The 11,976-nt window shown below is 42.4% G+C and overlaps 2 protein-coding genes across 2 annotated transcripts in view; both read right to left on the bottom strand.

Annotated features, from left to right (window-relative positions):
- Positions 1-369: 369 nt before the first annotated feature.
- On the bottom strand, positions 370-650 carry LOC135273010 (mitoregulin). The gene has a single exon (XM_064371816.1). The coding sequence runs from the start codon at positions 642-644 to the stop codon at positions 474-476; it is 171 nt and encodes a 56-aa protein (XP_064227886.1). The 5' UTR covers positions 645-650; the 3' UTR covers positions 370-473.
- Positions 651-3,406: 2,756 nt separating this feature from the next.
- Positions 3,407-11,976, bottom strand: part of LOC135273007 (uncharacterized) — a 77,284-nt gene continuing 68,714 nt past the window's right edge. Inside the window, exon 14 of the mRNA XM_064371812.1 lies at positions 3,407-4,446. Within this exon, the coding sequence (XP_064227882.1) occupies positions 4,429-4,446 (18 nt within the window). The 3' untranslated portion in view covers positions 3,407-4,428. The remainder of the gene's footprint in view (positions 4,447-11,976) is intronic.

The raw sequence follows: 11,976 nt of genomic DNA, 5'->3' as shown, positions 1-11,976 counted from the left end.
CGAAGATGCGCTACCAAGGATGTTACTGAAAAGAACTAGGGGTGGCAAGATCATCTCCCTGGTTCCTTCTTTTTTCTTTTGTTCTTTCCAGTATTTTCCATACTGATGTTTAACGTCAGGGTGAGCGACATAACACGTTGGTGAGACATTCTCATTAAACACCCAGTGAACTAAACTAAGACACCAATGAACAAGTTATGAGGGAAGACAAAACTTCCACCTTCTGGTGTCTGTGAGAACAAGTCATCTTCTGCGACCTGACCAGAGTTGATACTAAGGTATTTGTCCGACCCCAAAGTCTCCCTTTGCAGTGTCACTATGTGTACTGCTCACCAACACTCCGGGAAGAGCCCGCCACGGCAGGCGGGGACTGCGTGGCAAGCCTGGCTCTGGCCGCCGCCGGCTCGGAGCTCCCGCGCGGACATGGCAAGGTGGCCAAGCGAGGGATCGAATGAGGCGGAAGGCGCGGAATCTCAGGCCAGGTCCAGCTTCTTCTGCGTCGCCGCCAGCTTGTCCTGCAGCCTCCGTTTCCTCCAGTCCAAGTAGCGCCTCCGCAGTCGGTTCGCTTGCCAGCCCAGGAGTATTCCAGAGGCGAAGGCTACTAGCACTGACAACTGCAGCGTCCTTTCGGACACATCCGCCATGGCAGCCACCGGCGTTCAGCGCGGTCTACGGCGCGGCGGCGGGGTCAAAAGGCGCCGCGCGTTCAAGGGCGGGGCGCGGAGCGAAAATGAGGCCAAGGTGGTGGGGCATTCCCAGCGCAGCCAGCGAGACGTTGGTTCTCCCGAAACTCGTTAATGGTCCCGTCTGTCTCGCCTTCAACTGAAGACTTTCTCAGACCATGGATGACCCCACCTTCCCCTCTCCTGAGCCCCCCAACATTTCTCGTTGATGCCTTACATCTTTAGCTAACACTGGGGGCGTGTCTTGCTGACCCAACTCTAAGCTCTTCACCGCTTTGTATTTTCTTTCAGCAATAGAATGCGAGCCATTTGTCTAACTTTAAATTTTCTGGTAACCTGTTTTTTTAAAAAATAAAAACAAAAGCATGAAATTGTTTTTAATAATATATTTACTTATCCCAATATATACAGGATGTTATTTCCACATGTAACTCTTTTTTAAATTATTAAGGAGAAGCTTTTTTTTTTTCATGCCAAGTCTTTGAAATCTGGTGTATATTTTACAGTTAACAGCAAGCACATCTCAATTTGAACAAATTTTCAATGGAGATACTTGTCAGTGTCTAGATTTCATAAAATGTACAGCTGAAAAAGTAGATTCATATACAAGCTGTTCTAAACACACAAATAATTTTCCAATAACCGAATGGAGTACCAGTTTTTAGATTAAATTTAAATTCATTAAAATTTTTTAAAAATTAAAAACTCAGTTCTTCAGACACACTAGCCATGCCTGGGACCAGTGGTTACCTTATTGGACAGCACAGGTCTAGGCACCATGCCATCCCGGAACTAACATAGGGTCAAAATTGTTGGGATAGGAAACAAACAAACACACTTCTAATGATGAAAGTAATTTTGACACCCCACCCCCCGACCATGACTTCCACCTCCTGGTGTTCAGGCCTTTGAGTAATCCCCTCCCCTTGAGGGTGAGTGGGACCTGTGACTTGCTTCTAACTAATATAATAAAGCAAAAGTGATGATGATGTCACTCCTGTGATTACTATGTATATTAATCTGTTCTCACATTGCTAATAAAGACAAACCCGAGACTGGGTAATTTACAAAGAAAGGAAGTTTAGTTGACTCACAGTTCCATGTAACTAGGGAGGCCTCACAATCATGGCAGAAATCAAAGGAGGAGCAAAGGCACATCTCACATGGTAGCAGGCAAGAGAGCCTGTGTAGGGAAACTCCCCTTTAATAGACCATCAGATCTCGTGAGACATATTCACTATCGCAAGAACAACATGGGAAAGACCCACATTCATGATTCAATTACCTCCCTCTGGGTCCCTTCCATGACGTGGGAATTTTGGGAGCTACAATTCAAGATTTGGGTGGGGACACAGCCAAACCATATCACTGTGTATATAAAATTTCTTAGCAAGTTAAAGACTCTCCTGTAGCTTGATGAAGTGGACATGCTGGAGAAGCTCACAGAACAAAGAACTGCAGTGGCCTCTAGGAAAGACCTCCAGCCAACAACCAGCAAAAATCTGAAACCCTTAGTCCCAAAACCACAAGGAAATGAACTCTGCCCACAATCTGAATGAGCTTGGAAGCATATTATTTCCCATTTGAGCCTCCAGATGAAAACACAGCCTTGCTCCTTGATTGCAGTCTTGTGAGATTATAACAGAGGACCCAACTTAATTGTGCTTGGATTCCTGACCCATGGAAAATATGAGATAATAAATGTGTATTGTTTTAAGTGGCTACGATTATGGTGATCTGTTGCACGGTAAAAGATATGGTAAAAAACTGACATTTTTCCCACTTTAACTCTCAATACAGACCACCTCTGGTCACCAAACAATACATTCAATACTCTGACACCAGAATTAGGATCAGGGAGACCTTTTTCCTATACACCAATCAATTCTGCAGCAGACAATAGCTGGGTGTCCTCTAATTCAATTAAATTTTGACACTTACTTACCTAGATATAGAATCAGGTCCCACAGGTTTAGGGCTCAGTCCCACAAGACTTCCTCCTACTTCCAGTGTCAATCACAAATAGGTTGTCACCCATACTTCTGAAGAACCGGTTACAAATCAGGAATTCCCACAAACCCCTCCTTAGCTTTGATTAATTTTCTAGAGAGGCTCACAGAACTCAGAGAAATGCTTTACTTACTTTTACCTACTTATTATAAAGGATATTGTAAGGTTTATTGCCAAGTTAAATGAGGAAACGGAGACCAGAGTAAGGAAATTAAAAGCCAATTTATTCAGCTCCTGGGCGAGGTTCTATGGTCCTGGAAAGAGGCCAAAGAAGTCGCGCTTCTCTTCTTGGGGCATGGGGTTTTATAGGGAGTGGAGGTAGTTGATCAGCTGCGGGGGAAACAAAGCAGAGGTATTCTCATTGGTTATGAAGGGACTGGGCACGGACAAGGCGAGCTGCCATTGGCAGCCAAGCTGGGCTACTGGCAAGTGGGCCGGTTGAGGACGTATGGGGCAAGCTGCCATAGGGCAGGTCTTTGGCGGGATTTTTCAAAATTTCGGTGGGGCCGAGTGCATAGTTTGCTGATGAGTACGGCACTGAGATTGGAATCCGGAAGTGGGTGTGGGGAGCCTGCGTGGAGAGGCCAGATGCTGAGTAATGCACTCAGAATGGTGACGTAGTTTTCAGGCGTGGAGAGGTGTGCCCATTTGGCTCCCAGCGAGGCAACCTGCCTTACAGATATTACAAAGGATATATAGTTAAACAGCCAGGCGGAAGAGATGGATAATGTAAGGCATATAGAAAAGGGCATGGAACTTTCATATGCAGTTCAGGACCACCACCCTCCAGGAACTTCCACATGTTTAGCTATCCAGAAGCTCATTCAAACCCAATCCTTTTGGGTTTTTAAGGAATCTTCATTACATAGGCATGGCTGATTACATCATTGGCCATTGGTGATCAAATTAACCTTCAGGCCCTTTCTCCTTCCTGGAAGCTGGGGAGTAGGGCTGAAAGTCTAATCATGCCCTGGTCTTTCCTGTTGGTAGTCCCCATCCTAGGGGCCTCCAGTTATCTCATTAGCATACAAAATGCATTCTTATCAATCACTCTGGAGATTCCAAGGATTTTAGGAGCTGTATGCCAGGAAACAGGAATGAAGACCAAATATATATAATCACAATGTCATGCACAGTAATATAAAATGAATAAAGCCCTGAAAGAAAGGTTAGCAAGTGGAGCCTGAACTCTTAGATTGGGGACCTGACTAAGGCTCTCTGCAGAGATCAGCAAATGGACTTTCACACTTGAGGTAAAAGGTATCTTAGGAGGGAGAGGATAAGGACAGTGTTGGGTCCAATGTGAATTCACATCTGCCACATTTAATGTTCATTTACTCAACAAATATTTATTGAATGCTCCAGTAGGCATTGGGAATGTACAGCACAAGGTCTGCCCTCAGCACAAAGTAAAAAGAGGTAGAAAAAAAAATTGTGACACAATGTGATGAGTTGGAATATGTGTGTAAGTATGTTGCTTGGACTTAAAAAAAATCCTCATCATTGTAGTTTGGGAAAATAAAACAAAACCCTCAGAGACATTCTTTCACTTAAAATCCATCCAATCTCTCAGTTAATCCTGTCAGTTCTATTTTTAAAACATAGCCAGAATGAAATCGCCTCTTACCACTCTGTTGCTACCAACAGGTCCAAGCTGCCATCACCTCTCCTCTGAGTTATTGTATTAGCCCTATCAGGTTTCCAGGTTTCTATATATGTCCATCACATTCTCTTCTCAACACAGCAGCCAAACCTTTGAAATCAGAAAATGTTTAATCATGTCACTTGTGAAAGTCGATCATACCATTTGGGTCATTCTTGTTATACCCAACTAAAACAGATTTGAGAGGGCAAAGGAAAAGCACTCAGGACATGAAACATTGCTCCAAGAATATAATTCTCTGAAAGCCTGGCTGCTGATGCTACCTGCTATAATTTGAAACCAGTCATATCCATAGCTACTAAAACAATCTCCTGAAACTCTAAGAATAGTTTGACCCATTGCTGTCACTTATCAATCAAAACTTGTTAGCTTGTCAAAACCTTACTAGTGCCAATGAACTTTCTGAGAACAAAACATAATGTTTCTCTTTTAAAAATAAAACCTCTAAGTGTCTTTGTTCTGCAGACATACTGAAAACCATCCAGTCTGCATGTATGTCCCAAGTTGCAATTCTTTCTTTCCAAATAAAATGTGTTAATTTCAGAGGGTTGTCTCTATGTTTTGACTTTGACACACTCTTCTGCTAGAGCTCTGCAGTGGCCAAAGCCCCTATGGTGGTCCTGAGTGCTTGGCATGACCAGTTCCCCTCCACCTCTGAGGCCCCCTTTGGCTTGCTCACTGTTTCTTGAGCTCACCACAGGCATGCATGGTTCTGCCCAAGAGCATTTGCATGTGTGGTCCCCCTACCTGGCATACTCTTCCCCAGATACTTTCATGGGTAACTTCCTCACCTCCTTTAAGTTTGTGCCAACTGTCACCTTCTCAATGAGGTCTACTCAACTATTTAAAAATCACAAACTCAAACAGCTCCCACTCAGGGATTGCCTACTCCTGATCCCCATGACCCTGTTTGTTCTCCAGAATTTGCTGCCCTCAACATGTATTACACTCACTGTTTGTAACCTGTTTCCCGTGCTAGAATGTAAGCTGCTCCAGGGCAGGGATTTTTGTCTCCATTGTGTACTGGTGAATCCCAAGTACCTAGAACAGGGACTGGCATGTAACAGATACTCAGTAAATATCTGGTGTTGATGACAGTGGAGAATGGTCAGGGAAGACTTCTGAGTGGATGGCTGAACTGCATCTTGAAATATAAGTCACATACTGAGAAGAAACTAAATTTATCTGTGTCTCACTTGACTCATTTATAAAATAAGGAGTTTAGTGTTACTCAACAGCTCTAAGACATTTTAAAGAGCCACTCTTGGCAGCCTCAAGTTGTGTACTTGTGCCACTGGTGTTAATGCAAATTTGAACCTCACTTGGAATTCTAGCCTCATCCCTTAGATGTCTTTGAACATAAGCCAGATCATGTATACCAGAGTCTTGAGTGTGGGAAAACCTTAGACACACAGAATAAAACCCTGAAAGATAGGTTAGCAAATGGAGCCTGAACAAAAAGAGATTAGAGACATGGCTTCGTTTAAGCAGAAGGAGCCTTTACCACTGGAGATAATACAGCTGCCAGGTAGAAGGCAGGGACATAAACTTTAAAATCCCTCTTAAAGAGCCACTGTGTCCCCAGCTTGCCACTTTGTGTTTTTCCCCTGAGTGAGTTGTTTCAATGGAGTATTTTAGTGGACTTCACAATGGTAAACCAGCTTTGAGGTAATGCTTAAATTTGGATTAACAGGCTGAATAGTCAAGCATAGTAAGTTAATTGATTGGAAGAGTGCCTTTTGAAAAATACATTAACTGCTACTGTTGAGATTGCTGTTTGAGGAGCTTGCCAAGGAAAAAGATTTTACCATTTATAGTGTAAGATCTTATTGGTTGTAAATAAGTTCATTTAAAGTGTGTAAAAGAAATCAGTTTCCTCTGTAACTCCCAGACCCTAAACAACAAAGCGATCACTGTATACCTTAAATTGAGCCCGCATAAACAGTGTAGCTTTGCCATGACTAAAATGGAGCACTCACCTCAATAAATCCTTGTTTTGGCCTTAAAGACTCTCGCTGGGCCTGTTGCACCAGAGACACAAGCAGACGGACCAGTGTCTTGGGAGTCTAATCACCAGGCCCTTTGTCTCCCATTCTCTTCCTGTGAGCTTTTGGGAATGGGAAATCCCTGTAGGGCTGGGTGATGTGCTCAAGTTCTTTGCCTGTCCCCATCAGTACCAGCAAACACACATCCCAAGAGAGTGAGATTTGGAGGAAGTAGGCAGAAATACCAAGTAGATGGGCTAAGTTGTGTGATTTCCAAATGTGGATCATTTTGTCCCAGTGCAGGGCAAGGACGCAAGGGGTTCCATGGGAGAAGGATGAGCCTCGAGCTTTGATCCTTCTTTTTCACAGGAACCATCAAAGCACTTCAAGTCTGCCTCTCTGTTTTGTAATTCTGAAGACACACGGTAGAGTAGCCTTATATAACCCTTTCAGGAAGAACAGGAAATCCTTCTGAGTAAGAAACCATCCATAATTAATTCCAAGGTAAGTTTTTATCTATAATTCACTAATTATTCCAACAAGTATTTCCTCAGTGCATACTGTGTGCCAGATATTCCACGCTGAGTCAATCTCAAGGATCTTAATTTCTAAGAGGGAGAATGACAATAATCAAATACTCACACAAATAAACACAGCGGTATAAACACTGATGAGTGCTCTGATAGAAAAGTACTGTGTGCCAGATCTGTGTGCACAGAGGAACCTGGGACTGGAAGGGTGAAAATAGTCAGAGGAGGCCTCCTACAGGTAAGACTTGAAGTGAGAAACAGGAGTAGAAATGAGAGAGAATGGATTTTTGTGGGCTGAGGGTATATATTTTGTGAACATTCTGGGGCTGCAAAAAGCTGAATCAGACTGTGGGGTGCAGTGGCTTACACAGGTAATCTCAGCACTTTAAGTGGCCGAAGTGGGAAAACCACTTGCCTACAGCAGTTTAAAACCAGGCTGGACAACATAGCAAGACTCTCTCTCTACAAAAAAATTTAAAATTAGCCAGATGTGGTGGTGCGTGTCTGTAGTCCCAGCTACGTGAGAGGCTGAGGTGGGAGGATTGCTTGAGCTTGGGAGGTTGAGGCTGTAGTGAGCCATGATCTCATCACTGCATTCCGGCCTGGGTGACAGAGTAAAACCCTGTCTCAAACAAAATTATATATTTTTAAAATGCTGAATCAGCAAGAGTTAGAAGGATAGGAGTGGAAGAAAGGTGGAACAAGTAGACAGAACTTTACAGGCCATGTGGAACAAGTAGACAGAACCTTACAGGCCATATCAACGGCTTTGGATTTTATTCACAGTGAAATCAGCAGCCTTTTTTTTTTCTTAAGCAGGGGAATTGCATAATCCCATTTGCATAGTAATAACTTTAATCTTATTTCAGCTGGAGAATGGATAAGAAGTCACTAAGGATGAAAGCAGGGAGGCCAGTTGGGACACTATTCCAGTAATTCACATAAGAGACAATAGTAGTGTAGCCTGTGGTAAACAATGTTGGGTAGATTCGGTGTTGCTCTGTGCATGAAACATGCGGTAGGAGAAGAAAAGACACACACACAATACCTTTAAGGGTAAACAACCTTTATCCCACATAAATGACAATGTGGATATAATAAGCAAATGATATAATAAGCAAATTGATATAATAACCAAATTGCACTGGGAAGGGGAGAAGGTAAAAGATATATATATATATATATATATATATATATATATATATATTTTTTTTTTTTTACACTCACCAGACTATGGAGGATTTGTCACCAGACTAGGAAGTAACAGCCTGGGCTCCAAAGTCGGCCACTTGTCCATGCAAAGATGAGGAGAGGTCTCATGAAACTTTGGCACGGTCTGGGACCCTAGCTCTTTTTGTAACAAGTTGTTTGGCATGAGGCCCAGTCATGAGGTCCCTTCATAACTGGGCACAAGGAACACAAAAAGGTCAACTTGTTTTTGCGACTGTCTATTGTTTTTCGATGACTAACATATAGGAATAGATTGAAATAGAGATTTATCTGAAACAGCGCTGGATGAATGCCTCAAGGGCTCACACAACCTGTTCTGGGACTTGGTGACCATTGTTTGTGTCCATGTTCAATTGAGTTCAGATTTAACATCTAACTTTTTCTCCACAGGTGTAGATGATAAAGCAACTCCGTCTTGGATGGTAACCTATTATATTGACTTCTGATTAACCCCTGTTCTGGGAATGCCTCTGAGATTTCTACTTTTTCTACCCTTCACTCTTGTCTCTCTCTGAGGGGTTGACTTCAATTGTTGCACATTCCTTCTCTGTGGTATATAATCCCTGGGCCTAGGGGATAAAGGCGCAAGGATCCACTATCCCTTCTCATGGCTGCCAAAGGCTATCACTTCTGTTTGTAAGCCCCTCTTAAATGTTTCTTTCTGAGAAGGCAGATTTGTCAGCCTCCTTCTTTCACCTCTCAGCTTCCTGGGCTTTGGGCATAAGTTTGCATAGACTTGCTCACCATGGAACATTTAGGGTTGACAGTGTTTTCTTTCAGCATTTTAAAGATGTTCCATTGCTTCTGGGTTATGCAGTTTTGGAAAAGAAGTCTGCTGTAATTCTTATCTGCGTATAATGCATCTTTTCCCCAATAGCTGTTTTTAAGACTTTATAAAGGTGTGTGAGCAATTGATCATAATATATTTTGGTATAGTTTTACAAAGTTTGTTCTGTTTCAGATTTGTTGAGTCCCCTGGTTCTGTGGGCTTATAGTTTTTACCAAATTTAGAAAACCTTTGGCCATCATTTCTTCAAATATTTTATGTCTCTCTTTTTTCTCTGACTTCAATTACATGCATCTTAGACTGATATCCCACAGGTCACTGAGGCATCATTCTCACTCTGTTCAGCAACTTTATTTCCTGTACTTTGCCTGTAAATTCTAGCCACCTCTGCCTCCCAGAGTACTAATCTCCATCTCCTCAACTCAGTGGGGCTCTGTTTGCTTTTGCCCTCCCTGGACTGATGCCTGGAAACTCTCTCCAGGAAGTAAACTGGGACAATCATAGGACTGAATTTATTTGTTTTCTTTCCTTTGGGGATCACAGTTCTGTGCTACCTGTTGCACCATATCTAAATGTTCGATGTATTTTGTGCATTCTTAAATAGTTATTTATGGTGGACAGGCAGTTCAGTTCCTATAGCTTATAATCTTTCATGGGTGGACAGAGTAATACATATTATATATTTTGGTATGTTTATTTGATTAATGTCTGGCTTTCTCCACTAGACTGTAAATTTCATGAGAGCAGGGACCATTTTTGTTTATGTCTAACATGTTTCCTCATAGTATGTGCTCAATAAATACTTGTAGAATAAGACAATTATTTTTAAATTAAAAAATTTACTTGGAATGAAGAATCACAAAAATCACGTTTTTAAAGAAAATTTATGGCTGAGCACAGTGGCTCATGCCTGTGATCCCAGTACTTTGGGAGGCCAAGGCAGGAGGATCACAAGGGCAGGAGGATCACAAGGTCAGGAGATCGAGATCATCCTGGCCAATTTGGTGAAAACTTGTCTCTACTAAGAATACAAAAAAATTAGCTGGGTGTGGTGGCACATGCCTGTAGTTCCTGCTACTTGGGAGGCTGAGGCAGGAGAATTGCTTGAACCCAGGAGACGGAGACTGCAGTGAGCCAAGATCATTCCACTGCACTACAGCCTGGATGACAATGTGAGACACTGTCTCGAAAAAAAAAATTAACAAATACCATCAATAATACAAATTCCAGATAAATGATATAATATTGTAATTATGTTGAAGGAAGAAGCCACTTCTTAATGTCAGAAATAAAAAAGCTAAATTTATCACTTTGTAAGCAAGTTGGAGCGGTAGTTGTAAAGCACACTCTTTCTCAGCAACGCAGAGTTGGTCTTGTAATACAGAGTTTAGGGATTGGAGGATTTTCAAAAACAGGAATGTTGGCTGAGCATGGCAGCTCAAGCCTGTAATTCCAGCACTTTGGGAGGCCAAGGTAGGCAGATCACTTGAGGCCAGGAGCTTGAAACCAGCCTGGTCAACATGGTGAAACCCTGTCTCTACAAAAAATACAAAAATTAGTGGGGCATGGTGGTGCATGCCTGTAACCCCAGCTACTTGGTAGGTTGAGGCATGAGAATCACTTGAACCTGGGAGGCAGAGGTTTCAGTGAGCTGAGATCCCACCACTGCACTCCAGCCTGGTGACAGAGCAAGACTCTGTTTCAAAAAAACCAAAACAAACAAACAAAAACCTGGAGTGTTTAGGGTGTTTTTTGTTGTTATTGTTTTTTAATGTTTAACTGTGAAAGTAAGTAACACCAATGATGGCTGGCTAACTTTCAGAAGCTTGTTTACTGAGCAGAGTGAAAACTGCTGCTAATTGGCTGATTTCAGGGAGTGTATTTACTGATATGAAGTTGTCATGCTTGATTAGAATGGGTTTAAAACTGGCTTTGGTCATTATTTGTTGTCACAGTCAGATAATAATAATTCCTTCCTAGTGTAAGGGTTCTTGCCGAGTTTAAAATGAAGAAACTGAGGCCAGCACAAGAAGATCCAATGCGAATTTATTCAGCTCCCGGGCAAGGTTCTGCGGTCCAACAGAAAGGGCTGGAGAAGTCGCACGGACTCCTCTCAGACATGGGGTTTTATAGGGAGTGGAGGTGTTTGATTGGTTGTGGGAGAGCAGGGCGTGGGCAGGACAAGCTTGCTATTGGCAGGTAGGCAGGGTTTGAATACTATTGGGTAGATTTACAAGCCTCGACTGCTATTGGGTGGATTTACAAGACTCGACTGCTATTGGGTAGCTAAGACTCGAATGCTATTGGGTAGATTTACAAGACTTCTTTTGCATTTTGGCGGGGTTCTTTAAGGGAGAGCTAGGTGCTGTGTGAGGTGGGTGGGCATGTCCGAGCTCCCGGAGCAGGCGGGGGTGTCCGAGTTCCCGGTGAGGCAACCGGCCTTACACCTAGGAGGATAGATTTTTTTTTTTCTCAATTCCCCTTTTTAAATTCTCCATTAGTCAGAGTTGCAGAAAATAATCTAGGAATTCTCCAGAGCTTTGCCACTGTCACTGATTCTTCTTAAAGATGTGTTTTCATTTTTAGTGGTCTGATTTTCTGTTAGGTATCAATCAACATATTTTCATCTTGTTTTGTCTTTAATCAATAAACATTCGTAATAGTAGGTAACAAACACTGAGCTATGAGAGAGGCAAGAATAACTAAGAATAACCTGGGACTAGTAGGCACTTAGAAACCATCACCCAATGTGTCTTCTCAGGCTTGAAGATGAGTCTCAGATTGTTGAGTCAACAACTTCCTAAGTCTACCTCAGGTAGACAGGTTGCCTTTTCTCTTAGTTTTTCCAGCACCATTTGTAGAAAAGACCATCCTTTCACCATTGGATGGGTTTTGGCACCCTTGTCAAAAGTAAGTTGACCATTATGTCTACCTTTACACCAATAGCATACTGCCCTGATTGCAGCAGCTTTGTAGTAAGTTGAAATTAGATGTTATGATTCCTTAACTTCAGTCTTCTTTTCCAAAATTGTTTTAGTTACTCTAGATCCTTTGCTTTTCTGTATAAGCTTTAGAATTATTTATTAAA

The sequence above is a fragment of the Aotus nancymaae genome, unplaced genomic scaffold (assembly GCF_030222135.1).
Source record: "Aotus nancymaae isolate 86718 unplaced genomic scaffold, 86718_ANA_hifiasm-v0.15.2.pri h1tg000188l, whole genome shotgun sequence".
NCBI classification, from domain to species: domain Eukaryota; kingdom Metazoa; phylum Chordata; class Mammalia; order Primates; family Aotidae; genus Aotus; species Aotus nancymaae.
Note: the sequence above shows the minus strand (reverse complement) of the source record. Positions and strands in the feature narration are given on the sequence as shown.